The 26,592-nt window shown below is 51.8% G+C and overlaps 2 protein-coding genes across 5 annotated transcripts in view; both read right to left on the bottom strand.

Annotated features, from left to right (window-relative positions):
- Window positions 1-1,944: 1,944 nt before the first annotated feature.
- Window positions 1,945-10,571, bottom strand: DLAT (dihydrolipoamide S-acetyltransferase). Its single transcript, XM_083878077.1, has 14 exons — window positions 10,338-10,571; window positions 9,499-9,600; window positions 9,139-9,263; window positions 8,865-9,021; window positions 7,740-7,866; window positions 7,269-7,456; window positions 6,706-6,871; window positions 6,433-6,500; window positions 5,740-5,823; window positions 5,545-5,652; window positions 4,991-5,109; window positions 4,272-4,434; window positions 3,691-3,827; window positions 1,945-3,228 (listed from the first exon to the last, which is right to left on the bottom strand). The coding sequence occupies exons 1-14, from the start codon at window positions 10,554-10,556 to the stop codon at window positions 3,099-3,101; spliced, it is 1,893 nt and encodes a 630-aa protein (XP_083734203.1). The 5' UTR covers window positions 10,557-10,571; the 3' UTR covers window positions 1,945-3,098.
- Window positions 10,572-11,864: 1,293 nt separating this feature from the next.
- The window catches only part of DIXDC1 (DIX domain containing 1), a 30,469-nt gene continuing 15,741 nt past the window's right edge, over window positions 11,865-26,592 (bottom strand). For 3 of the 4 annotated variants that reach the window (XM_083878031.1, XM_083878030.1, XM_083878032.1), the window contains exons 5-20: window positions 25,469-25,582; window positions 20,397-20,509; window positions 19,920-20,068; window positions 18,946-19,035; window positions 18,789-18,842; window positions 18,323-18,373; window positions 17,275-17,379; window positions 16,797-16,850; window positions 16,203-16,295; window positions 16,057-16,128; window positions 15,490-15,576; window positions 15,190-15,351; window positions 15,024-15,090; window positions 14,331-14,439; window positions 14,034-14,142; window positions 11,865-13,191 (exon numbers count right to left, since the gene is read on the bottom strand). In XM_083878031.1, coding sequence (XP_083734157.1) covers window positions 13,111-13,191; window positions 14,034-14,142; window positions 14,331-14,439; window positions 15,024-15,090; window positions 15,190-15,351; window positions 15,490-15,576; window positions 16,057-16,128; window positions 16,203-16,295; window positions 16,797-16,850; window positions 17,275-17,379; window positions 18,323-18,373; window positions 18,789-18,842; window positions 18,946-19,035; window positions 19,920-20,068; window positions 20,397-20,509; window positions 25,469-25,582 — 1,510 coding nt within the window. In that variant the 3' untranslated portion in view covers window positions 11,865-13,110. Of the gene's footprint in view, window positions 13,192-14,033; window positions 14,143-14,330; window positions 14,440-15,023; window positions 15,091-15,189; window positions 15,352-15,489; window positions 15,577-16,056; window positions 16,129-16,202; window positions 16,296-16,796; window positions 16,851-17,274; window positions 17,380-18,322; window positions 18,374-18,788; window positions 18,843-18,945; window positions 19,036-19,919; window positions 20,069-20,396; window positions 20,510-22,545; window positions 23,148-25,468; window positions 25,583-26,592 lie in introns of those variants that run through there. The other variant, XM_083878033.1, reaches the window with a different exon arrangement.

Consider the following 26,592-nt stretch of genomic DNA (forward strand, 5'->3'; position numbering starts at 1 on the left):
GGGGACGCGGAAACGCGCGGGGCCGCGCGCGCGCCGCTTCCGGCGCCGTCTCCGGGGCAACGGCGCCGCCATGGCCGCCATGGCCGTGAGGGCCGCGGGGTGCGGGCGGCCGAAACGGACCCGAACCGTCCCTAAACGGACCCGAACTGCCCCCAAATGGACCCGAACCGTCCCTAAACGGACCCGAACCGCCCCCAAACAGACCCAAACCGGCCCTAAACGGACCCAAACTGTCCCTAAACAGACCCAAACTGGCCCTAAACGAACCCGAACTGCCCCCAAACAGACCCGAACCAGCCCTAAACGGACCCGAACCAGCCCTAAACGGACCCGAACCAGCCCTAAATGGACCCGAACCGCCCCTAAACGAACCCGAACTGTCCCTAATTGGACCCAAGCCGCCCCTAATCAGACCCGAACCTCTCCCAAACGCACCCGAACCGCCCACAAACAGACCGAACTGTCCCTAATTGGACCCGAACCACCCCTAAAAGGACCCGAACTGGCCCTAAATGGACCCGAACTGGCCCTAAAGGGACCCGAACTGGCCCTAAAGGGACCCGAAGCGCCCCAGCCCCGCGCTGTCCCCCCGGTGCTCGGACCGCCCGGGACACGGCCATAGTGCCGGGACTGCAGGTGGCGGCTCCAAAGAAATCCCCTTTTGGGGAAAAGAACCCCCAATCCTCTTTTGGGGAAAAAAATACCCCGAACCAACAGTAATAACTCCCAGAAACAATGTGGCTGGGCGATGCTGGAAACGATGTAACTCCTTAATATAATCGGTTACTTAGATAATAAAATTTTCAGTAATGGTTCAAATCCAATTTTAAGTAATGGTTTAAGTTCAATTTTAAGTAATGGTTTCAGTAAAATCCTTAATAGTGGTTTTAATAAATTTTAAGTCTTGTTTATAATTTAATTTGTTGTTTTAATTACTTTTATTTAATAGTTTTCCTTAATCATGGATATTCTTAGCCAGCATTTAGCAAAGCTGTTGTAAGATACTCCTGCAGAAACACAGCTTGGGAAAATGACTGAAACTTCTTCAAGTTTTGGCAGATTACACAAAAGCCCAGAGTGAAAATCTTTGGTGGTGGTGGAGTTTAGGGCGTTTTTAATTCACTTTTTACTCATCAGGGGTGAATATCTCAAACGCCTTTAGAGATACAAGCAGAAAAGGAAGGTTGGAGAAACAGCAGCACCACCAAACTTAAAAAAAAATGAGTAAAGACTGTAAATATTCAAACAATACTTGAATATTTAGTAACAGCAGTTGTTACCTGCTGTAGTAAATAACCACCAATGCCCACAGGCTTTACTGCAGTAACAGTGGTGATGTGTTTCTGTTAAATAAATGGACAGGATTCCCATGGTTAGAGCAGCTCTCTTCAAGTATTTAATGCTGGAAGGACCTGTCACACACAGCCCCACAGGTGAAGGGTGCAGAGAGCAAAAAGCAAATGTCTGGGAAGGTTTGTGGTTAAATTTCAGGTTAATAGGGTGAGTTTCACTGGGAAATTGAAAGGCTGCAGAGCACTGACCCAGAGCAGGAAAGCCACACACAACTGAAGAGAAAAAGCACTGGGACATGGTTTAGTAGTTGTCAATTCCAAACATTTAATGGAACATGGGTTCACTAGAGCCAGTCTGGAATCAGGGTATTTCAGGTCATTCAGGAAAATCCAAAATCTTAAAGCACTTTTTTTCTTTTTTTCTCTTAAGCAAGGCATCACAGCAACCAGACACTAAATAGTTCCCACAAAAATATTTAATTTCCACAGTATTTTCTTTCAATACCTTTAGTGAACTATGCAGAATTTTACAGGAGACAGTACTTAATGTAATATACAGAATAACAGGATCAGCCTGAAACAATTTCTTCCTTTTTTTTTCCCCAACTCTGCCCCCCCATTTAATTCTCCTGGTCACTCTGTCATTACTGCACGGTTGTCCTTTTTTTTTTTTTTTACATGAACATTTCCATGTGGAAACTGGAATTTCAGAATGTTCAGCACCGCAGCCCTCGCAGGATGCAATGCCTGGGATAACGGGACACGAGTCCAACAGACTGGAGAAGCACCTTACATACAATATGTACATGGAGAGCACATTCTGCAGCTTTACTGAGGCTGGACAACACAGACAATCCAGGGAAGGTCTGCAATTCCAGTGGCTTAAGTCAGAGCTTTTCCTATGTCAGAATGCCTGAAATGAAAAATCCCAAACATCCCAGTCCTCACATGATTAACAGCCATCCCCTGCTGGGATTATCAGCATGTGTGATTTGTCTGTGCTGGCTTCCAACACACACTGAACACTCTGCAAAACTTCCACGGCATCAGAGCCTGGGGTTAACTCAGCCAGAGGAACAGCAGCTACAGGTTCCTTACAAAAAGCAGATGTCAGTGAGGGTCCGTGAGCAGACAGCACATCCCTGGGGCTCCCCACAGCCAGGACCCCACACAGCACTGCCCTTGGACCTTAAAGTGCTCAAAAGGGATCACGCAGCTGAGAAGGTCCCTGCCACTGCCAAATCCCAAAAAAAGGCTTTGGAACAGCAGCACTTGGCCTTTGAGACACTGTCCCCAGGCACTTGAGTCCCTCAGTGCTGGGCATCTCCCCCACCCCAGGGACAGGGCACGGGGGAGTTCCCTCCTCCTTGTACCTCCCTGTGGCCATCTCACCTGCGCTCCTGTGAAGAGATGTTTGAAATTCCAATCTCTGACAACACTGAGGTCATGGAACTGTTGGTGTGCACCCCCTGGGCACCCGAGTTTAGAAGCAGCTGGCACAATGCCAGGATAATTTTGTTTTCTTTTTTTAATCTGGGATGTTTAACTCTGTTTTGGAAGAGTTTGCAAGTTAACTAACTGTATAAAAATACAGTGTAGCTGTAATATTGCTCTGAAAAGCACTTTTGCAAACTTGTTTTGTTTGGTTTTTTTTCTGTACAGACTGGTAAATAACATTACCAGATAATATAATACATATTTTAAATAAAAAAAAGGAACTCTCTTAAAGTCTGAACACTAAAGTCTAAATAGCTTGTTTAAAACACAACAGTGTGACCCAGGAAAATTCTGCTTTGCATGGTTAAATTATAGCAGCATGTTTACTGGCTTTTCAAGGAAATTCTTGAACTCAGCAAGCCACTGTGCTCCAACTGCTCCGTCCACTACACGGTGGTCACAGCTCAGGGTGACAGACATCACACTGGCCACGTCAAAGCTGGGAGAAAAACAACAAAACAAAGGTTAACACACTCCTCTGCAAGGCAGTGCCACTGGCACAGCAGAAAAGCTCCTCTTGCAGAGCCAGGAACAGCAGCTGGTGCTTGGTGACAGATGTTTCCCCCAGTTGCACTGGGGAGCAGATCATGTTCATTCCTTCTCTGAGGAAAATGAAGGAAGGAACATCCCACAGGAGTAAAAACACCTCTATGTGTTCCCCTTGTCCTTGCAGCACAAGGACAGCCCTACACAAAGAAAAATAACCATTTAAGTTCCAAGCAAGGGGATATTATATCCTTTAGATTTTTCCTTAAATGCAAATTTAAGCAAGTACTGAAAGCACTGTGTCAACAATACATTTTAGGGTTTTTAAAATAGGTTTTTAAAAACTATCTAATGTAGGTGTTAGTAAACTAGGCATGAGTTCAGACTTTGAGTTCAGGATCAGATGAAAACTCACCCTTTCTCATTATCAGCTGGCACTAGTCTTTGTTCTGAGGAACCCACTGCCAGGATGCAGGCTTGAGGTGGGTTGATTATGGCAGAGAAATTCTTAATCCCATACATTCCTAAATTGGAAATTGTGAAAGTACCACCCTAGAAGAAAACAAACACATCCATGGTGAAACTCACAAGAACTGGTTTATGTGGGAATATGAGGAGAGGGGGGATCTCATCCAAGTCTGCAGAATCCTGATAAGGGGAGGCTCTTTGGTGAGCAGGGACAGGATCCAGGGAGTGGTTGGAGCTGTGCCAGGGGAATTTGGGATGGAGATGAGGGAAAGGCTCTTCCCCCAGAGGGTGCCCAGGGAATGGGCACAGCCCCAAGGCTGCCAGAGCTCCAGGAGAGTTTGGACACCACTCCAGGGATGCCCAGGGTGGGATCTGGGGGTGTCAGTGCAGGGACAAGAGCTGGAGTCAATGATCCCAGCTCAGGATCATCTGTGATTACCAAACAAGGCTCAAACATCACCAAACAGCCTTTGCTCCTTTGAAACAAGCCAGGAACAACAGAGTTTAACACCACCACTGGTGTCTCACCTGGAATTCGTGAGGCTGGAGCTTCCCTTCCCGGGCCTTGGCTGCCAGGGAAGCCACGTCCTTGCTGATGGTAGCCAGGCCCTTGATGTGGGCGTTGAACACGATGGGGGTGATAAGCCCTGCGGGGGTGCTGACAGCCACACTCACGTCCACCACGTGGTTCCTGCAACACACACAGCACCTCAGGTCACCACGGCAAGAGAGCTGACAAACAAGGGTTCAAAACAGCCCAGACAACCCAAAATTAACAGGAATTTGCTACAAGTATTTCACTTTGCCCACCTGTCGCCCTGATTTTTCAGCCTTTTGATAGTTTACATTTCTACTGGAGCTTTCTCTCACATTATAAAATAAATGAAGACTGATATTTGGTAAATAATGAATTCCTTTCCAGAGGGAAAGACAAATTGATAAACTTCTGAGTTGATCACTGGGGTCAGAGAGGTGTTATTCTTGTCCCTCAATCCTTGACCAAATTCAAAAAACTATATATAAGTCAAGATCCCCAAACAAACTTCCCTTCTTTCTCATCTCACATCCTGACAGGTGAGTGTGGTTCTTTTCCTGTCCTCTTGGGACGCCCACTAGCCTCAGACTCAAAGATTTTATCACTTTAACAAAACCTCTCCCCTTCACATCATATTTTCCCCTCCCTCCAATCCCAGCAGTTCTGTTTTGCCATGAAGAAAGGAAGTTTCTGGCTCTGACCATAAACTTACTGCCTAATAACTGTGTCCATCCACGAAGAATTTGCCTCTGGCACCTTCAAGCATGCCAAAGCAGAAGCTTTGATTATGAAATCATTGACAGAAAGTTTAATCTTCTCTGAGGCGACCTCCTGCAAATAAAGAGATTCCAGGTGTCAGTTTGTCCCCTGCACATCACCCCAGTCAACGAGGGCAGTCACTGCAGTTCACAGGAAACAATTGTTACAAAACAATCACATCACTTGCAAGCATTAAAATTCAAAGATAATTCAGAAGGTGAAAGTATGTAATTCATAATTTAAGAACGTAGGTTTTTTTAATGTTTAGTTTGCCTCAAACTTGGCTTAGAATTATTATTCTGCCTAAATTTTTTACCTTTCTTACTACTAAAAAGCTTTCTATCCTTTTATTTTCTGCCTGAAATAATGAATCACCAGCAAGAAGAACTCAGCCCTTAGTGAAGTCAGGAATGAGAAAAACCTCATTCTGTCATAGACAGTCCAGAACTGACCCACAAGAGGCACTGAAAAGAGTGGGTTTTTCCAAGCTAAAATGCCAGACCTCACCTGATTGAGTTCTTTCCTTAGCACCAGGACTTTTCCCATGTTCACATCGATGGACAGGTAGTAGTGAGGTATCGTTTGTTTGGACTGCATCAGCCTCTGAGCAATGACCTGGGGGTGCGTGCAGAGCAGGGAACACAGATCAGCCTGGGAAATTCATGGCTAAAACCATGGTCATGGTGAAGACTGCAACCTTACCCTGCGAATGTTGCTGATGGGGATGTCTGTGAAGGTCCCCTCGGGTGCCACAGCAGCTGCAGGAACTGCCTCTGGAGCTGCGGCCTGCAGGAAACACCAGTGTCACTTCCAAAAACACCCAGAGAGCAAATGCAGTTCTGTCAAGCTGTCTCTTGGTAAGAGCACCAGCTATTTCCACCTCTCCAGTACCCACCAGGCTCCTCCTAACCCCTATATTTGATTATTAAATGAAGTATTGAGTGATTTAACACTGAAATGTGTTGCAGTGAAGCTCCCAGCCCAGCCAGCCCTGCTCTGGGGGTTGTACAGCACACAGAGAAACACCTCCACCAGCTCAGGGACAACACAAACCAGGGGATCAGAACACTTCTGGGGCAGCAGTGTCAGGCTGGCGTTTGCTAGGTCTGGCTTTTCCTTCTGATCCTCTCCCTTCAGCAATGCTGGTGACCCCAGCCCATGAAGATTTAGCAACCAAAGGAAGGGTTGGGAACACGCTATTTTTTTTTTTTTCTCAGTGAAATATCAAAGGGACAAACAAAGGGAGAAGGCTTCATCAGTGTTTCTGGCAGGTTAAATTTCATAGTCAGCACCGCCCACACAATCCAGCAATGCCAGTTCCATGCTGGAACTGCCCTTCCACAGAGCCTGCCCATTCCTGTGACACCCATTCCCACAGGTTTCCAGCCTACTCACTGGAGGAGCCTTTGATGGCACAAATGACTCCACATCTTTTTTAGTGATTCTGCCATCTGGTCCAGTACCTGAAAGGGGCAAAGGAAAATGGGAGAGGATTTTGATTATTTCCAACATGGCTTGACTTCTAAAGATACCAGTTTTATTCAACAGAGAGAAATCATTGAACACAACTCCTGGTTCACACCTGCACAGTCAGGAAGAACAGGAAAACATGGATCTACAGGGACAGAAAACTGATAGTGAGGGCAAAGGAGTGGAAAGAAAAGGTACCTTTCACTTGGGTAAGGTCGATTCCTTTCTCTGCTGCCAATTTCTTTGCCAGGGGACTGACCACGACCCTTCCTCCCTTGCGGGGTGGCCCCGCCGTGGGGACTGCTGGAGCAGGAGCAGCAGCAGGCTGGGGAGGAGGAGGAGCAGCTGCAGGAGTTGCCATCACCTTAACAAAGAATCAAAGCCATCAGTGGAACATCAGCACAGCAAGAGAAGTGGCCCATCTAATTATCAATCAAGAGATAATCACTCATCGGCACAAAGGCTCACAGAAATTAAATCAGAAATTGGCTGGGAAGGTCAGCTGAGCTGTACACCAAATAAACAACTTATGCTCCCCATTTTCAAGGATGAGGAATCAGAACTGGCACAAGCAACAAGCTGGGAGAAAGATCAAATCAATGAAACCTGCTGGAGGTCTTGGAGAGCACATTAGTGATCACTGCTCAACACACGATCAGCCTTGCACTCACTAATCAGAACAGTCCTGTGGAAGCCAGGGCTTCACACTGGAACAGCAGCCCAGCTCAGCCTTGTCAGGGGTGCCCATGGCTCCTCCTTACCAGTGGAGGAGGAGGAGGAGGAGCAGCTGGAGCCTTGTCAGTGACTGCAGCAGCCTGGTAGTCAGCAAAGGCTGGAATATCAGCCTCCTTCTCCACAATGATGCACAGAGGAGTTCCTAAGGGCACGTCTCTTGTTCCTTCAGGCACCAAGATCTTGGCCAGGTAGCCTTCCTCCTGCACTTCAAAGCCTGCAGGGGAGAGAAACAACTCTGAGGAGCTGAAGAGCTGCTGCTGGAGACTCTGGCAGCTGCAGGAGATTCATTTCCAGCAGGGAACCTCTCCATGCACTTGCTAAGAAGGATTGATGAGGAAATAAAAGTGTTTTCAGGAGCTCCAGTGTTTGGCTGTCCAGCAGAATGAGATGTTTACAGAACTTGTCCCACAGTTCACCCCCTGAGCAGCCAGAGGAGGGGGCAGAGGCTGCTCAGGGCCCTCCCAAGGGCACCTCAGCCCCCTTGGCTGGGGACTCACCTATTGTGGCTTTATCTGTCTCAATTTCGGCCAGTAAGTCTCCCTCATTCAGCTTCTCCCCAACCTTCTTCTCCCACCTCTGCACTGTGCCCATTGTCATGGTGGGTGACAGAGCAGGGAGAGTGATCTGGGAAGGCACAGAACACAACACAGTCACATCCTGGTCCTCCAGAAGGCTCAGGAACACAGTCTGAACTCCTGAGAAATGATGATGCCAACCTAAAGAAGCAGCTTTAATGCACTCCTAGGTCTGGCTCCATGACAGCCAAGCAGAGCTGTCCCATTTTGCTGCTTTGGCTTCTTTTAGCAAGGCCTGAGCAGGAGAGCAAGCAAGAGCAGAGGGCAAGAAATGGATAGATCAAAATAATCATCACTGCCATCACCCTGCAAAGCTGAGGAAGGCTTAAGGAGCAAGTCATTCTGTCACTGTGACACACACATGTGGAACAAAACTGAGCAGAGGGGGCAAGCACAGGGAAGAAAGCAACTTCAGTAGCCAAAACACAGATTTAGAAGCTATTCATTAATTCTTTTATTACTGACTTTGAGTAACATCTCAGACAGATCAGTTCCCACATGTTTTATCTGTGGGATGGGGTTCAATATTCCAGATTTTCTTTTTCAAAGGGATGTCAAAGCAACCCCCTGTACAAAGTGCTCAAACCCACCAATGGATACACTTCAAAAGCTAAGCCAAGCAAAAAGGTTATATCCACACACACACAATTCATTATTAGTCACCCACAGACCCATCTGGTGTGTTCACCAGAGCACCACAGACTGCAGCTCTGCTCTGAGATATGAGCAGAGCTCATTCACACTAAGCACAAGGTTTTCTTATACCAGAACTGTCCAAATAATGCAGATTTAGCACATTTTTCAAGGCAACAACCCTGGAGGGACAAGCCTCTCCTCCATCAGCAGCTGAGATGCTGAAATAAATTTATTAAAAAAGCTTTCTGGGATGCTCCCCAACACCTGCTCTAAGTACACAACAACTGAAGAGGCACAGTTAATAAATTCCCATTCCAGACAGTTTTCATGACAAAATGCCCCACAGGTAGCAATGCCAGGGGCAGAAAAAGAGTGCAAGAAGCCCTTAAAGCAGGAGCAGTGCTCTCTTACCTGCATGTGAGGAGGGTAAGAGCTGCCAGGGGCCTGAGGAGAAGGCTGAGGTGGTGGGGAGGGGGCTGCAGCTGGAGGGGGAGGCACTGAGGCTGCAGGGGCAGCAGCTGCTGCAGAATCCAGGGTGTAATTTTTGAAGGCATCAATATGTTCAGGCCTAGAAGAACACATAGAGCCCCAAACCCCATCAGGTGATGGTCTCAGTCTCTCACTCAAGGCACCCCAGAAGCCCCAAGAGGAGAAATTCACATCAGGGGTTTAGGAAAATACATACTTTTCTACTGTGATACATATTATGGCCCCAATGGGAACATCCCTTGTTCCTTCTGGCACCAGGATCTTGGCCAGGTAACATTCCTCCAGGCTCTCAAAGCCAACTGTAGCTTTGTCTGTTTCCACCTTTGAGAGAGAACAGGAAATGGTGAGGCCAGAGCCCCCCAGTCCTGGAAAAATCACCCTGAGGCAGCAGCTCTAGGGAAGTCTGCCCTCAAACCAGCTCTGAGAGGCTGACAGCCACTCCTTCCCACCAGCATCCCTTGGGATCTGTGATCCAAAACCTGTCTTCAGCCATGGACAGTCCACAGGCCACAGGTGCAGCTCATGAGAGACCAGCCCAGCCTTGTCCCCAGGGTACCTCTGCTATGAGATCCCCTTCATTGATCTTGTCCCCTTCCTTCTTCTCCCAGCGTGCGATGGTGCCCATCTGCATGGTGGGGGACAGCGCTGGCAGGGTCACCTGTGGGGGACAGGCAGTGTCACAAGCCTGTGTCACACATCCAGCAGCAGCAACCACACACAGGACACAGACAAATCCCCAGCTCAGCCTGGGATGTGGGCACGGAGCTGCTGCAAATCCTCAGGACTGCCCCAGGCTGGCGGGGAAGAGCCCTGGGCAAAGCCACGCTGGGTGCTGAGGGCACAGCCTGTGGTTGCCCCATCCCTGCAAGTGTTCAAGGTCAGGCTGGATGGGGCTCGGAGCAACCTGGGACAGGGGAGGGTGTCCCTGCACATGGCTTTAAGATCCATTCCAACCCCCTAATACCACGATTTTACCAAGAAAGGGTCATAGAGAGCCAAGTCTTGGCCTGGGTCAGCCGAGGGACCCACAGCGGGGCTGGGATAAAGGACAGAGGTGATGGAGGCAGCACCCGACAGCCACCCGGGGCTTGAGGCTCGGTGGTGCCAAAGGCACAGAAAACGCCGATCTTTTCCCAGTTTGGGCAGCCGGGCCGTGCAATGGGTTCACCCAGGGAGGCGTGGAGTCCCCATTCCCGGAGGCGCCTGCAGCCGTGTGGGCGATGGCTCGGGGGCTCCAGCGGCCCTGGGCTGCTTTCCTTTTCCAGCCGTGGTGATCCCAGAACTCTGTCCCCGGGGCAAACTGAGCCGCACGGGGAGGGGACGGGGAAGGGAAGGGGCGCGGGCAGGGCAGGGGCACGGGGAACAGCCGGGCAGGGGGTCGGGGGTGTCTCTCACCTTCTGGTGCGCCGGGAGGCTGCAGCATCGGTGCGGGACGAGCCGGGGCCAGGCGGGCGGCGGCAGCAGCGGCCGAGGCGCGGGGCTACCCCAGGCCGGGCCGCGCCGGGCCGGGCCAGCCCCGGCTCCCACCCCGGCCCCGAGCGCTCGGCGGGGCCGCACCAGGCCGGGCTCCCCGGCCGCGGCCCGGGACACGCGTCGCGCCAACACCCGCCACATGCTGGGGCTGGGCTGAGCCGGGCTGTGCCGGGGCACCGGGGCCGGCCGCGCTCGGTGACCTCCGTGCGGGCGGCGCGGCGCGACACTGCGCGGCCGTAAAGCGGCGGCGGGCGGGACCGCGGCCCCTCAGGCACCGCCCCCGCACCGCCCCGCGCCGCCACAGAGCCGCGCACGCAGGGGAGCGGGAGAGGGCTCGGAGTGGGGAAACGGGGCTCGGCCGGCTGGGAGTGGGGCTCAGTATGGAGAAGAGGGGCTCAGCCCGCTGGGAAAGGGCTCAGCATGGAGAAGAGGGGCTCAGCCCGCTGGGAAAGGGGCTCAGCCTGGAGAAAAGGGGCTCGGCCTGGAGGAAAGGGACTCAGAGGGGAGCCTGTGGCTCCGCACAGCTCCCTGACAGGAGGGGACAGCCGGGGCTCGGGCTCTGGGAACAGGGACAGGAGGAGAGGGAACGGCCTCAGGCTGGGCCGGGGTGGATGGGGTAGAACACATAAATGTATCCGAGGGGTGTCAGGGGATAGTGCCAGTTCAGTGAGACAGGAGTAGAGCCCGTAAATTAAAACATACCAAGTTCCACCTCGGCCTAAGCAAGAACTTCTTTCCATGGAGGGCTCTGAGATGGGCTCTTACTGCCTTAGCCCAGGTTTGTCTATTCCACTGTTTACAATGGTTTATTTCTGTCCAGCTTTCCTCAGAGTTACTTGTTAACTTGACCTTGTAGCACTCTGGAGTCAGAGTTAAAGCTCATTTAAAAGTGAGACTTTTTGCTTTTATGAGGGAGAAACCTCCTAAACCAAACTGCTCCTCTGAATAGCAGAGGACATGAAGCTGGGCAACAGCAGACCTTGAAAGTTTCGTAACTTGCTCCAATAAACTCCAACCCGGGTGGTGGTTGCTGCTGAAATAAAGCTGATGAGTAAAACCCGAGGAATGAAACATTTGTCAGAAGTTTACAATTCAAATACAATTGATATCAGTATCACAAGCCCGTCCCCTCCTCACTAGAGACCATGCAACAGAGTAACTATGTCCAGGGGAGAAAGAAAATCTTTGTTTCTTTTCCAAAAGGGATGTATTTCCCTCATTAATTAACTTGTTCATTGATGAACTTTCCTCCCGCTGTCTATAAGCAGAAAGTCACACAAATTGTCCAGAACAGGAGGCAGCTTGTGTTGTGCCAATGTGGCACAAAACCACGTAAGAGCCTTGCTATAAAACCCAGAATCAACCAGTTGGATTTCCATAGTAAATAAAATTACAAGGCCAGTGTTGCGTCAACAGAAGACGATACAAAACATCTCAGCATCCAGCAGGAAAGGAGTAAAACACAGTATAATGCGTGCAGAAATATACAGAGAGCACTTGCACTAGTATAAAAATATCCACAGTCCTCAGACAAATGTGAATTGGTACAAAATAATTTCAAGAACATGTTTACAAAACGACATGTTAATATAAAACAGTAAAACCAGGCTGCCCCCTCTCCCAGCCTCATGCACAGCACACACAGACAGCCCATGGAAGGCCCACAGGAGCTGGGAAGGAGCAGAGCCCGTTTGACCTCCCAAGCCCACAGGCAATGTAGGAAAACAAAACCACAAAACCAAAGGGAAAAATCCACCCTCGGGGGATTTTAGGGCTTGTTCTTTCTCCAGCAGTTCTTTCCTGATCCTTCAGGACTCAGCGTAGCAAGGGAAGTGGTGGGTAAGTGCTTGGTGGCCCTGGCAGTGGGGACAGCAGCAGAGGGATGTCTGTGCACAGGAGGTGACAGCAGACAGAGCAGGAGTGCAGGGACAGGGCTCAGCAAGGACAGGGCTGTAAAGACCTCAGGAAGCAGCTGGTTCCAGCTCCCCACCCATGAAATCCTTCAGCAAACAAACAAGCACCAAGATCCCACAGTCCCCACAGTTGCAGAGCAAACCGTGGAAGTGGGACCAGCTTTGGAGAGCAAGTGGAGAAAAAGCAGGGCTGGGAAATGGGAGCCTGAGTTTGGGAGAAAGGGAGCTTGGCCAGTTTGGTGAGCTTTGCTTTAGACCATGCATGAACCCTCCAGAGGACTCTTGCCCCACCCAGAACAGGTCCTGTCAGCCTGCAGTGTCCACAGAGTCACTCTGCTCCTGCAGGACAGCAGCTGGCCCAACCTCCAGCTCTCACAACGTAGCAACCTCTTCTCCATGAAGGCAAAACTTCACATTTTCACCATCAGAGCAGTTTCCTGTGACACCAGCACAGGAGATGCCCAGCTGAGCCTGTAGCACACAGTGCAGGGATGGAGGAGGAAGGGGGCAAAGCATCCTTAAGGCCTCCAGGGTTTTGCTGGCCGGGCCAAGCTGGGTGTTTCTGTCCCACAGCCCCGTCCCTGCAGGCTCAGGCCAGCAGCTGCCCCCGGGCACGTGGTGCCAGCTGTCCATGCACACAGCCTGCACCACCCGTGGCTTGCACACAGGCTCTTTTTTGGCAGCTTGAATTGGCCTCCTCCCAGCACTTGGGCTCCTTGGTCACTCTCTGAGCTCCGCAGACAGTCACAGGGTTTCCATAGAAACAGGCCTTGAAAGCTCCATTAATTCTCCCCGTGGTCTTCTTCCACCCAGGCCACGATTTTCCCCTCCCAGCCAGGAATGATGTCATCATCATGGAATACCTACCAAAAAATAAAAAAATAAAAAAAATAAAATAAAGGATTTCAGTCATGCCTGCAGTCTGGACACACGGTTCTGCAGTGTGAGGGGCATCAGGGGCATGAAGTCAAATCCTAGCTCAGATTTCCCAAAACAATCCAGGGAAAACATGGGAATGATGGGCTGAGGTATGAGTCACATTTAGGAAAATAACAGACCAGGCCTCGTTAACCAATGAATATCAGGACTATTATTAGCTTATTTGTTTTGACATTAAAGGTAAACTAAAGACTGGAAGCACGCCTTTTCTGAGCCAGACCATGACCTCCAGCTGCTGCTGCTGCCTGTCCGCAGAGAGGGTGACCCTTTGTCCTTGTCCTAATCAATTTGTGAAGCAAGAACTGTCCCAATAACCTGTAATGGATCCAATCCACACTCACACCAGCCTGAGCACCAACAGGGCTGCACTGCAGCACACAAAGGGAATGAAGCCACACACACATGGTTCTCTCTGAAAAACCTTCAGAAGAAAGTAAGGGATTGTGTTTTTTAATACAGGTTCTCCCATTGCAACAGGTTTTATAAAACCTGCAGCCCAGATTTTTGCTGTGTCCCCTGGGCTGTGTCACAGGCTGGCTCTGCCCAAGGGGCTCTGCAATTCCCAGGCAGTCACAACCACATCCACGGAATTGCTTTTGCTGAGGATGAAAATATTATGGGTTAAGAGGAGCTTAACCCACAGCTGGGAAAGCAAACAGTTTTGTTTGGGGGAAACATCCACTATTTGGTTAGTTTAAAAGTGAGGTGACAGTGGTCCCCAGGGCTGTGTGGTGACGCTGATCCCAAAGCTCAGTCCCACATTTACCTCCTCCTTCACTGTGCCAAACTCTGGATCCAGGGCTTTGAAGTGGTACCGGTGGGTTCCTTCCCGATCAATGGCTGCCTTGAAATCCTTCAGAGTCACTTCCCCTAACCTGCAAGGGAAATAAATACAAAAACAAAATACACAAACGAAGCTCAGGGACTACTGCAGATCATTTTCCCCAGCCAACAGCATGAAATCCAGTTAAGGCACAGCAAACCTGTGCTGGCTGGAGGCATTCCCAGAAAATCAGAGTGCTGATTTTAGGGGCACAGGAGGGTTGGGAAGGCCCAGCCTCACCTCTTTGGTATGCTGACCATGAAGGGGGTGAGGGAGCGGTCGGTGAAGTACAACACTTTGGTGCAGGCACTGGTGCTCATCACGGGCGTGCTCTGAGAGTGAGGCAGCTCTGCAAGGCAGCAACTCGCTGATTATCATATCCCTCATCATCGTTATCCCTCCTCATCTTCCCATTCCAGATGGCCAGGATGGATGGTGGCATGTGGATTTTAATTTGCCCATTTGTGTTTCTCTCCCCAACTCCTGCCTTGTTTCCTGCTTCCCCCCAAGAGCTGAAGCAGAGGAACTGAACTCCTCAGTTTTACAGCTCCTTTTATGCAGAAAATACTCTGGACAGATGGAAATGTGGTGTTAAAAAAGGCTGCACCGTTCTGTGGATATGAACGGCAGTGAACACTGAGCAGGGAACACTTCTCTGTCCCCACTAGATGGTGCAAAGCAGCAGGAAAGCTGGGATGACATTTTCCCAGTGATTGCCATGGTTATTTGTGCTGCAGCTCTGCCCAAGAGGCCCAGCCTCGCACTGTGATGGTGCTCTACAAAAAAACAGCCATAAATGTGTGTCCCTTCTCTGATCCAGGGAGGATCTTGTGCAGGTGGAGCTGGAGGGGGCAGATCCCCAAGGGGATTCTACACTCGGGAACCCAGGCAGTGAATTTGGCAGTGGAAGGGCGGGATCTGCAAGGCACTCACTGGATTTGGGAGGCCACGAGTCTCTGCACTCGTTGGTTGCTCTGCTCGCTGGTGATTTCCCCCGGACCTGCGGCACAAAGCCCAAACAAGGACAAAACGTCACCCCCCAGTCAGAGCCCTCTGCGTGGTGTGTGAGGGGCAGGAGCTGTGCCTGGGGAGCCTTTACCCTCCTCTCCTGCCTCTTCTGCGTCTCCATGCGGTGCAGGCGCTCCATGAGGCTGGAGATGCCCTGCTCCAGGCTGTCGATGGTGTGGTGCTGCGGGTCGTGCCCACTGAAGCTGTTCCTCAGGCTGCGCAGGGCGTCCCGCACCAGCTGCAGGTCGTTGGTCTGCCCAAAACACCCCAGCTGAGACCAGCCCAGGCTGCTGCCTCCTCAGCTTCCTTTTCCCAGCGAGGGGAAACCTCTCTTAACAAAATAAAAGTTCCAGGATATCTGGCTGGGAATGCACCCCTCAGGTGCGCTTACCCCTCGGTGGGCTGTGGGAGCAGCTCCTTTTCCTGCTGGCTGCAGAAAGCCATTGCTCTGGGCACTGTGACTGCTGTAAGCCATCACCTGGGGAGGGGAAAGTGTGAGTGTCAGTGTCAAATCCCCATTTATGGACTTCAAAATGAGAGGGAAAGAGAGCTTTCCACATCAGTGATGAAACTTTCGTCTTCTCCCAGGTAAAGGCACTCCCTGAACTGTGCAGGGAGTTCCTGGTCACAGCACAGACCTGATTGCTCACAGGGACAGACTCAATGCCAGGGTCAGCAGGAAAAGGAGGAGGTAAACTGAGCTGTGGTCTAACCTTTGCCAGGGTTAGAGGTGAAGCAGGAAGCTGGGAAACCTTCTGGCTTTCCTCACTGCTTTATCCCTGAGGATTCTGAGCCAGAGTGCTCAGTGCTGGGAGCTTTGGGGGCTTTGCCTGCCCTGGTCAGGGCTCTGACAGTGAGAGGACAGAGCCAGACCTCTCTGGGGTGAAGGGGAGGGTTTCTGGGTGCCTACAGGGCGCTGGGCAAACCCCATCCCACGTGTGGAGCAAAGCTCTTGTACCTCCTCAGCTTCTCTCTTCATGCAGTGAGCCAGCAGGGCCTCCTTGTGCTCCAGCTCCCGCTCCAAATCCACCTGCAGGGGCAGGAGAGCAGTCAGCACCAGCTGGGCCAGCCAGGCCAGCTCCCAGTGCTCCCAGCTCTCCCTACCTGCTGGTAGCTGGCCTCAGAAAGCTGCCTGAGCATCTCATCCAGCTTGGTCTGGTGCTGCTGCAAGTGCCGATCCTTCTGGCACAGCTCCTTCTGCAACACAGGGATCCAGGGGCTCAGCAGGGCAGGGAGGGAGGCTCAGTCATCCTCCCATGGCAGGGAAAATCATGTCATCTGCCAGGATGAGGTGATGTGCACAGGGTGTGCTTTGCCAGATGTTAGAGCTGAGTGTCAGAGCTTTTTTTTTACAAGATCAATTAGGTTTTTATTGCCCAAAGTCCCCTTGGCCAAGGATCCACTGCTGAGGTCACACAGCTGTCCCAGAGAACACAGATTCCCAAGGGAACAGAGGACAAACCAGCCTCATCTGCACAAGTGTGGGACACTCAGCAGCCACCACCACAAACCACAACAATAAAAGATCTGCAAGAAGCTGTGGGGGGAATGCAAAGAACTTCTGATCCTTCCACATCACTACAAACACCCCTGGCTCCTTCAGCTCCTTCCTAGGGCTGTCCAAGTGCCAGGGAAAGAGCAATTCCCATTCCCAGAACTGAAGAACCACCCAAACCCCCATGGAAGAGGTTCCATTACTTTGTATTCCGCCAGGAGCCGGTTTCTCTCTTCAACCTTCCTCTGGAGGTCAACCTGCAGGGATAACAGCCAAGTGTGAGGCAGATACTCCCTGAGAGTAAAAACCTCTGCCCCTGGTGCTAAAGGGTGATCAGAAGCCTACAGAGGTGAAGAGAGCTGCTGTTTAGAGTGGCAACCTTTGGACAGAGACCTGCATAGGGCAGGTGCCACCTGCTAGGCCAGGGAGTGAGGAGGGACAAATGCAACAGCACTGAAAACATCAGGGAAAGCCCCTCCCTGTCCCAGCTGAAGGTCCTGGAGGACAGGAAGTGGGAGTGAAGGTCAGGAATCTCCAGCCTCACAGCTGGCCAGCAGCCTGTGCTGTGCAGAGACCTTTGACTGCTCATTCACTATCCCACGGCCCCGAAATCTCTGCTGCAGCCACCCCTGGGGCCACCAACCCCCCACCAAAATAACCACAGCAGCAGCAGTGACTCACGTTCTGGTTGTGCAGCTCCTCCTTGTCCATGCTGGCTCTGAGCAGCTCCTGCTTGAGCTGCAGGACTGAAGCATCCTGCTGGATCAGCCTCTGCTGCAGAGCGTCCTGGAGAGAGGTGATGTCTGCAGGAGGGGCAGGGAGGGCAGGGACCCTTCCCTTCCCTGCGGGTCACTGTGGCCACTCAGGGATGAGGTGCTGCCAGGAGCCCCAGAGGGCTCTCTCCTGCCTCTCCCTCACCCGAAACTGATTTCCCTGCCAACATTTTGGCCACCGGCACAGAGGGATTTCTCTGCCTCAGCCTAAATTTCCCACTCCACAAGTGACAGATGTTGGCTCTGATGGACAGGAACAGCTCTGGAGGGCACTCAGTGCTCTGCAGCTCCTGCTCCAGCCACACATCCAGAGGGCACAGAGAGGCCAAGATCAGCCCAGGACACAAGCAGCCTTAAGCCCTGAGTGTGACCCAGTTGTGCAGTGAAATCCTCTCTGGAGAGGCCAAAGTCAGCACTAATTCTGCACCTTTCACTCACCCGGAGCTCCACCTTGGACAGCTACTGCTGTTTGCTCCTTTCTGACAGGCAGCTCTAAAAATACCCCTGTCAGGAGGAGATCAGCAGTGTTCACCACTCCAGAGGCACAAACTGAGCTGTTTCTGGGCAGGGCAGGGACACCCCAGGCTCTTTTTCCTGTGCTGGCAGGAATGAGTTCACTGGGCCAATGCTACTGGGTGTGTACTCCAGGAGAGAGGAGGGAATATAAGAGCCAGAAGAACCAATTAATGCCTCTTTTTGTTTAGGCAAAACAGTGAGGAAAAAAAAAGAAATAGGGGAATATTTGACCACAATCTCACAGACAGAACAGAAGCCAGGAAATCCAGCTCCTTCTACCTGCCTAAAAATTCAGCAATAAACCACAGGATCTCCCATCTCCAAGCCCCCAGTACTGCTCCTTCCACAGTCTGAGATTCCTCAAAGGTGTGTGCTTGCTGCTGGCCCTACTCACCTACAGCACTGCTATTTATTTTTTGATGAAATTCCCCTTTCCTCACCTTTATTCCCTGGAGGTTCCGAGCTTCTTGTTTGTATTTCAGCAGCTCCTTCTGCAAAGGCAACACAATTTGTTTAAACCTCACCTTGTCACCCTTTCAGAACCAGGCAGAGCCAGTGTTTCCTGCTGCAGGAGGAAGCACATCCCACCTTTTCCCACAGATCCAAGAGCCAGTCAGGCAGTGAGAAATTTTAATGGTTACAAATATGACAAAAGCTGCTATTAAAGCCCTGAAGAAAACGATTTCCCAGTCCCCCAAATCTGTCCTTCAGGCCAACATCAAACACTCCTGCCAGCATCAGAACTGGTCCCAAGTCTCCAGATTTAGAGCCCTAACAGAATAAATATTCCCCATTTCATCCATCATGTTGCCTGCCTTGTCTCATCCTCACCCCATTTTCCCCCCAAAAAATCAAGCAGAACAATCTGCAAAGCCTCTCTTCCCCCTCCATCTGTCACCCTCTAACCTTCAGGTCTTGATTTTCTTCCACGCTCTGGTCCAGGCGGCTTCGGATGATGATCTGAATGCAAAATATCAGTGTTGTTATTGTTATTGTGCAGCAGGGGCAGGGCAGGGCAAGAGGCAGCTGGAGCAGGGGAATTTGGGTCCAGGGATGTTCTCACCAGCTGCTCCTCAGGGCAGGCTCCACGCTCAGAAAGTTCAAAGGACCCTTCCTGCTCATCCTCAGGTAAAGACCCATTCAGCAACAAAGCCTGGGGAGATAAAGAAGGGGAAAAAAAAAATCTCCTTTTCAGAGATTTCAAAGGGAAATAGATGAGCTGCAGCTCTGGCCAGCAGTCACGCTATCAACAGTCCCTAACTATTTCCCATTTCTGCTGATTTATTCCTATAAAAAATGAGGGGTTTTTTTCAGGAATGAACAAGAAGGTTTATCTCCTGACAAAGCTCTCCCAGGGGTCTGTCAGGCCATGCTCTTCCCCACAGAACAAACCAAACAAGGACAACTCAGATTGCCAGGGAGTGAAGTGTCAGCTTTAGCACCTTATAGGGTGTGTGTGCATCAGATCCCCAACACTTCAACCAAACTCCCACAAGCTGGAGCCTCTCAGTTATTGAGTAAGAGGAGGAAAATCACTGAATCAAATCCAATTTCCTGGCTGGCCACATCAGCTGCCAGTGCCAGTCCCTCCTGTCTCTGCTCCCAGTGGGCACAAAGTGCAGCCAGATTTTACCACTGAACCAAGGAATTTTTTTTTTTCATTTTTTTTTTCCTGGTGACTCTTTTGTGTCCTGCCCATTGTCCCCCGGGGAAAGTGCCTGCCCAGCTGCCTGTGCTCCTCACACAATCTCTGCTTTGTTTACTGCCACATAAATATTTACAATTCCGAGGCACAGTGGTTCCCAGCACAAACAGAAAGGGATGTTCCTGAGAGAGTTCAGTACCTTCACCATATGGATGGAGGGGCTCTGTGTCCCCAGGCCACACCAGGCTGAGGGGCAGGGAGGGGAATTGAGGGAAAGGCCCCACGAATAAAGAATTGTGGGGAGAATGTGCCAAACGTGAAGGTTCAGCCAAGCTGATGCAGGGCTGGGTGACCCTGGAAGAGAACACCCCCTGAGAGGAGAAATCTCTCACCTGCAAACCCGAAATCATCTTTTTGGCCTCCTCCATCTCCTTTTCCAGGTGGTCCTGCTGTTCCAGGAGCTGCTCCTCCCATGAGTTCTCCACGTAGGACCCAGAGCTCCCTGCCTGCCACTCGGGCTGGGAGTGAGAATCGGCCTCTTCTGCAAGAGAGAGGGGCTGGATGTGATGGGGGAGCCCAGCAGGGACCTGCAGCACCCACCAGAGCCAAGGTGTGACAGTTCAGCTGGCCCCAAGGATTTCTGGCTCATTCCTGAGGCAAGCTAAGCTTTCCCTCACACCCTTTATCCCACTTTGCACCAGATTCAGGGAGATCTCTGAGCACTGCGGGGACAGTGTGTGACACAGAGGGGAAAAGCACCTGTGGGCTTTATAGAGCATCCCCCAGTGCCCCTGGAGGCAGCATTAAACAATTCCAGTCCCTGGGCAGCTTTTCAGCTTTTATCACACAAGACAGTCCTGATGTTTTACCTGTTTTAGTCTCTGTTTCTTCAGTTTGGAGGATCACGAGTCTCTCCTTCTCCTCCGAGGGGGCTACAGTGGATTCACTCTTTGCACTGTGGACGGGGCTGGGTGAAGTCAGGCTGCAGGGCAAGGCAGGAACAGCTCTTTTAGATAAAGATGATGTTGATCAGCAAAAATTTCCAACAAGCACATCTCCATATCCACTTTTATCTAAGAATTCTCTGCATCCCAGAGAAACCTTCAACAACCCAACCTGGACATGTAATTTTTTGAGCTCAGGGATAGGACCACACTCAGGAGTAATTTACTGCCAGCCTTGTGCTGGACAAAAAGCCACCCTGGCTTCATCTCTTGCTCCAGAGCTTTGAGATGAATCATTTCAATTTTAAATCCCAACATATTTGAGAGTCAGGTTCCACTCACTCGTGTTCTCCTATTAAAACTTCTTGGAAGTGCCCACATATTTTCACAGGAGCCATCTCAGCTGACTGGGAGGTTCAAGCAATCTTTTTCTCAGGAATTCTTCCTAACTGCATCTCCCAGACAACATCAAAAGGTGGCTGAAGCTCACTGACCCATTCAATGTACCCCGAAAGTCGCAGGAATTAATCCTTGCAAGTGTGAGCAGGAGTTAATTTTTCATTCTCCCCCCAACACAGAAACAAAGGGCAGGGAACAAAAAGAAAAACAGTGTGGAAATAATATAATAGGTTTAGAAAAATCAGAGGCTTCAGCAGCTCCCTCACTGCATCTTCCCAGCACTGCTGCTCTGTCTCCCACAGCTCCCACAGAATGGGAACAGCCCTGCAATAGAGATGGAAATGACTTGCTGCTCCTGCCTGCCCCACTCCCACGGCCAGGACCAGCCTCTCCTCATTCAAACTACAGACCTGAGTCCAGTTTTTTGTGCTCCAGACTTCCCCTGTGTTAAAGTGAAAGAATGGCCATTGTCCAGCAGAAATCTCCACCAGGGACAGTACCTGTCCTTTCAGGTGTGTGCATGATGCTCTGAGGGCTCCTGGCCACCTGCCTTTGCTCCAGGATTTACCTCCAGCAATTCCAAATCCATCACAGCAGTCCCTCATTAGACATGTTTTTAATATCAAATTTGTAGCCAGCCCCTGCTCCTGCTCATTGCTGAATGGGGGCATGGCATAAAATTATGGTTTGGGGTTGTTTTGGGGGGTTTTTTTAATGCTGTTTATGATTTGATTTGGCAGTTCTGCTGGGGTTGCATTATGTAACAAGGGCCAAAAAGGAAGAAACTTTCACACAACACAGATGCCAGCAGGAAGCCCAGCTGGTCTGACATGGCCAGCAGCTCCAGGAGGGATTTCACTTCCTTCTAGGAACAGATCTCAGAATTCCCTCCCTCCTGCTCTCAGCTGATTCTCTGAACCTGCCCTCAGCCCCAGGCACTGCTGGTTCTCATCCGTGCAAAAGCTGTCCCAGAAAAACACCACCAGCCACAGATGGGGGAGAAGGTGGTGAAACAGGGGGGCTGAAAAGGATGAGCAGGATGAAAAACAAGGATATGAGCCTGGAAATAACATTCCAAATCCACTTCTCCCAGCACTGGATCCACAGCCCAAAGCCGATAAAACAGACCACAGGTGGGGATAGGTCCCCACAGCACAGACAGCTTTACATTTCCTTAGACATTCTCACATCCCCAGACCCTTTCTGGGCAGTTTTCCTGTTTCAAAAGGCCCCTGGGATCAGCCAGCATCCATCACCACCTCCCAAACATTCCCAAGAGTGGCAGAGCCAGGGGCAGCTGGAGCAGCAGCACAGGTCAGGTCGCTTTCTGCATCATCCAATTACTGCTGGAAACACTTGCCCGGGTTCTGTATCAGCCCAAGCCATCAGAGTATAGAATACCCGCTGATGCAACGCCTTTAAAAGTGCACAACGATTCCCTGTCAACGCATGCAGAAACGAGGGCTGGGAAACCAAAGCTTTCCAAGAGAGATTTATGATGCAAACTGCTCCACTTTATTCCTTTCACCGCTCGGTTCCTTAACCCACATCCTGCCTCCCCCGGGCCCGGATCAGCAGCAGGGCCGAGCCTGCAGGGCAGGGAACCGCCTGAATCCCCGAATTGCAACAAACACCATCCCTGCTGCTCCCGAGGACAATGCACACCATCGCTCACCATTTGACCTGCTTCCCTCCCATGATCCCACTTGAACCTGTGGCCTCACAGACTCCGCAGGATCCGGGCTCTGCTCATTCCTCCTGCCCCGCTCATGCCCGGGGCTCGCCGCCTCCTGCCAAACTCCTGTGAGCCAGAGAATGTTCCCGGCAGGAGCAGCACACACAAAATAACCGGCTCAGGGTCTCTGCCGGCTCAGAGGCGAATCCGCAGCCCCCAGGAGCGGGTTCGATTCCGGGGAATTGTGCAGCCAGCCTCGGGCTCCCGCTGCTCTCCCTCGCAGGTTGTCTCCTGCTGCTGCATTTTGGTCAGCGGCACAGCCTGTTTTCATCACAAGGCTCCGGGCTCTGCCTCATCCCATCCCGCCCTCCTCGTGCTGCCGAGCATCCCAGGAGCCGCCGGGGGAAGGAGCTGCTCTCCCGGCTTCCAGAGGGATTCGGGCTCTTCCCAGGCAGCTCTCCCGGCTTCCAGAGGGATTCGGGCTCTTCCCAGGCAGCTCTCCCTGCTTCCAGAGGGATTCGGGCTCTTCCCAGGCAGCTCTCCCTGCTTCCAGAGGGATTCAGGCTCTTCCCAGGCTGCTCTCCCTGCTTCCAGAGGGATTCAGGCTCTTCCCGGGCTGCTCTCCCTGCTTCCAGAGGGATTCAGGCTCTTCCCAGGCTGCTCTCCCTGCTTCCAGAGGGATTCAGGCTCTTCCCGGGCTGCTCTCCCTGCTTCCAGAGGGATTGGGGCTGTTCCCAGGCTGCTTTCTCAGCTTCCAGAGGGATTCGGGCTCTTCCCAGGCTGCTTTCCCTGCTTCCAGAGGGATTCGGGCTCTTCCCAGGCTGCTTTCCCTGCTTCCAGAGGGATTCAGGCTCTTCCCGGGCTGCTCTCCCTCTTCCAGAGGGATTCGGGCTCTTCCCAGGCAGCTCTCCCGGCCCCCAGAGGGATTGGGGCTGTTCCCAGGCTGCTCTCCCGGCTCCCAGAGCGATTCAGGCTGCTCCCGGCCGTGCCCAGCCCCAGCGCGGCTGCTCTCCTCCCGCTGTCACACGGGCTGTGCCTTTCTCCGCGATGCCTGGCTCAGGGGTGGGGGAGGGAAAGCTGCTGGAAGGGGAGGGGAAAGGGAGAGGGATGGGTGAGGGGCTCGGCGGCCTGGGAATCATCTGATTTTTGGCAATTTTTTTTCCGTGAATCATTTCGGCAGCCGGCGCTGCCGCCCCCGGGAATGGCCGGAGGGCTCGGGGCGGGGAAGGAGCCGCGCCGGGGCCGGGGATGCTGCCCGGGGATGCTGCCCTGGGATGCTGCCCGGGGATGCTGCCCGGGGATGCTGCCCGGGGATGCTGCCCGGGGATGCTGCCCGGGGATGCTGCCCGGGGATGCTGCCCGGGGATGCTGCCCGGGGATGCTGCCCTGGGATGCTGCCCGGGGATGCTGCCCTGGGATGCTGCCCGGGGATGCTGCCCGGGGATGCTGCCCGGGGATGCTGCCCGGGGATGCTGCCCGGGGATGCTGCCCTGGGACACCGCGGCAGCACGGGGTGGGGGCTGCACTCAATAACGTCTCTCACTAATAAAAAACCCCCATCTCGTTTCTCCCAGCCGGCTCTCAGCACATTCATACCCCGCGAGGAAAGGGAAAGCAGCCGGTTTTCATCGTGCAGAATCGTGGCAGCACAGACACCCCCAGCAGCTGGGGGGGCTCCCGGGTTTTTGATCACTTCTGCAAAGATTCTCGCTGCGTTCTGCCCAACCAGCAGTAAAATCACCGCTGCATTGTGGGCAGAGCATTTGTGACATTATGGGGGGAAATAAAATAAAATAAAATAAAATAAAATAAAATAAAATAAAATAAAATAAACCAAACCAAAACAAAACAAAACAAAACAAAATAAAAAAAAATGTGGGATGTGCAGAGGGATTTTTGTTTACCACCAAAATACCAAAATATGAGGAAACCACCTGATAGGGTAGAAAAATACATCAAATATTGCAGCTCCCTTAAAGTGAGGGATGAGAGCCGGGAGCAGAACGTGGCTCTCCCGAGCTGCCGGCTCAAGAGCCAATGCCAAGGCCCTGTGGCATTATCCATGAAATGCTGCTGCCAAGAGCAAGATTTTTACACCCCCTGGCAGGGCGGCCTCCAAAGCACGCTGCTGACATCATGTGGAGGCGCTGCTCCAGCTCTGCCTCCCCGGGAGCCCCACGCTCCTCCAAAGTCTATTTATAAACACCCTCTCAATGACATGCAGCAAAAACGGGGGATAAACACAAACTCTTGTGTTTTTCTCCTCTGCTGGGCAAAGCAACCTTAATTTTCAGGTACGCAGGGAATTGTTGGTGCCGTGGAGCAGAAAAATTGGCCTGGGAAAGGCTGGGGAAAGGTCCTGCCTGCTGAGAGGCTGTCAGTGGCAATCTGTCCTTGGCACATGAGCTCCCCACTCCCACACGGACGGGAGGGGAACGGCCCAGGCAGGGGAAGGACGGGGAAAAGCAGAGCTGGGGCTGTCAGGGGGAACGGGAGGCTCTGAACCAAAGAGCTGCAGCTCCCCAGGGCAGCCCTGCCCTCGGGTCTGCTCCAGAGGAGATTCACTGGAGCACAGCCCTTTCCAGAGGGAGCTCCCGTGTGCTCAGTAACACAGTTCCTGCTCTTCCGAGGAGTTTCTGCTTCCCTGGGGGAGAAGAGAGAGGCTTCCCTTTACTGCCAAGCTCTCCATGCTGGATCAGCTCCCTCGCTGGAGTCACTTTTCCTCAAAAGCCCCTTTTTTTGGCAGCAATTTCTCTCCTCTAGCCACGAAAACAACAGAAAACTCCTTCATATTGATTCCTGAAGCTTCACCCTCCAGACCAGCCAGGGATGGTTTGCCTTTCCCATCAGATTTTGGTGAGGAGAACAGGCAAATTTCGGGATTGCCAGACCAAGGACAGGTCCTGGCAATGAAATCCCTTACCTGGAAGGGTGGGACTCCAGTGGCCCGTTCTGCTGCCCCTCGTACTGCTGCACCAGGGCCCGCACGCTCCAGTAGGGATTCTCAATCTCCTCGTCCATGCTGCTGCTCCTGGGGCTGGCAACGACAAAACGAGGGCAGCACTCACCTGAGTGCAGCTGGAATTGTTCTGTTCCCAAAAAGGAAGTGGGGGAAAGCCGAGAAAAAGGAGGTAAGGAAGGGGAGACAGCGGGAAAATTGCCAATTTTCCTATCAAGGATCCCAATCTTCCTGGTGTTAAGGGAAAACAAGCAAACAGGCCTTGTTGTTTTAAACTCATCCTTAATTCTGTGAGTGGAGAACTCCAAAAGCTCTGGGAATGCAAGGAAACCTCACAAGGACTGGCTTTCCTGAAGAGCTCCAAGGCCTTTGCAAGGGAAACCTTTAACATTTCATTTTTCAACAAAATTTACCATTTCAGCCTTAATTTCCAGACTGTTTCATGGGTGCTCCCTGGAGCCAATATCAAATGGGCAAATGACCTTCAGCTGTGTAAATGAAACCCTCACAGCCCCACAAGTGGCTCCCAGTTAAATGTCATTGCTGTCACTGTTATTGTCACCCACACAGCACCTTTGGGAGGGGCAAATGGGATTTTCAGAATTGTTCCCCCTGTGTGCGTGTGGGTTTTCAGCATCCCCAGGACTCAGCAGTGGGATGAACAATGGAGGAGCCAGAATGGACCTGCAGAACATCCTCAGCTCTGGAGATAAAGCTCTCTGGGGAGAAAACCTGACTTGTGTTTCCCTTGGTGTGAGAACATCTCCAAGGAGACAGCACCAAGGGCAGCGTGGGGAGAAGAGGCAGCACAGCTCCCTCTGCCTGGGCTGGAACTCCCTGTTCTGTTCCAGGGACAGAAAGAGAGACCCAACTGCTGCTGTGCTGTAAAACCTGAGAACAGCCTGGGCCAGGGCAGTGCCCTCTCTGCCAGGGCACTCTGGAGCCTTCTCCTGACAGGAATAAAATGGACAAAGAAACGTTTATTTCCATTTCCTTTTGAATTTGAATCCATCCCGGCCTCACCTAAGCAGGGAAGAGCCCCTTGTGGATGCTGAGAGCTGGTCAAAGAGAAATTTTTAGGCATCAGG

This window comes from Zosterops lateralis, assembly GCF_965231275.1.
Source record: "Zosterops lateralis genome assembly, chromosome: 25".
Lineage (NCBI taxonomy): Eukaryota > Metazoa > Chordata > Aves > Passeriformes > Zosteropidae > Zosterops > Zosterops lateralis.

Coding starts and splice junctions, on each gene's coding strand:
- DLAT (XM_083878077.1), bottom strand. CDS start 10,556: ATGTGGCGGGTGTTGGCGCGACGCGTGTCCCGGGCCGCGGCCGGGGAG. Junction 7,457..7,739: donor GACAGATAAAGCCACAATAG/GTGAGTCCCCAG, acceptor TCTCCCCTGCAG/GCTTTGAAGTGCAGGAGGAA. Junction 3,229..3,690: donor CCAGCTGATAATGAGAAAGG/GTGAGTTTTCAT, acceptor TTTTTCTCCCAG/CTTTGACGTGGCCAGTGTGA.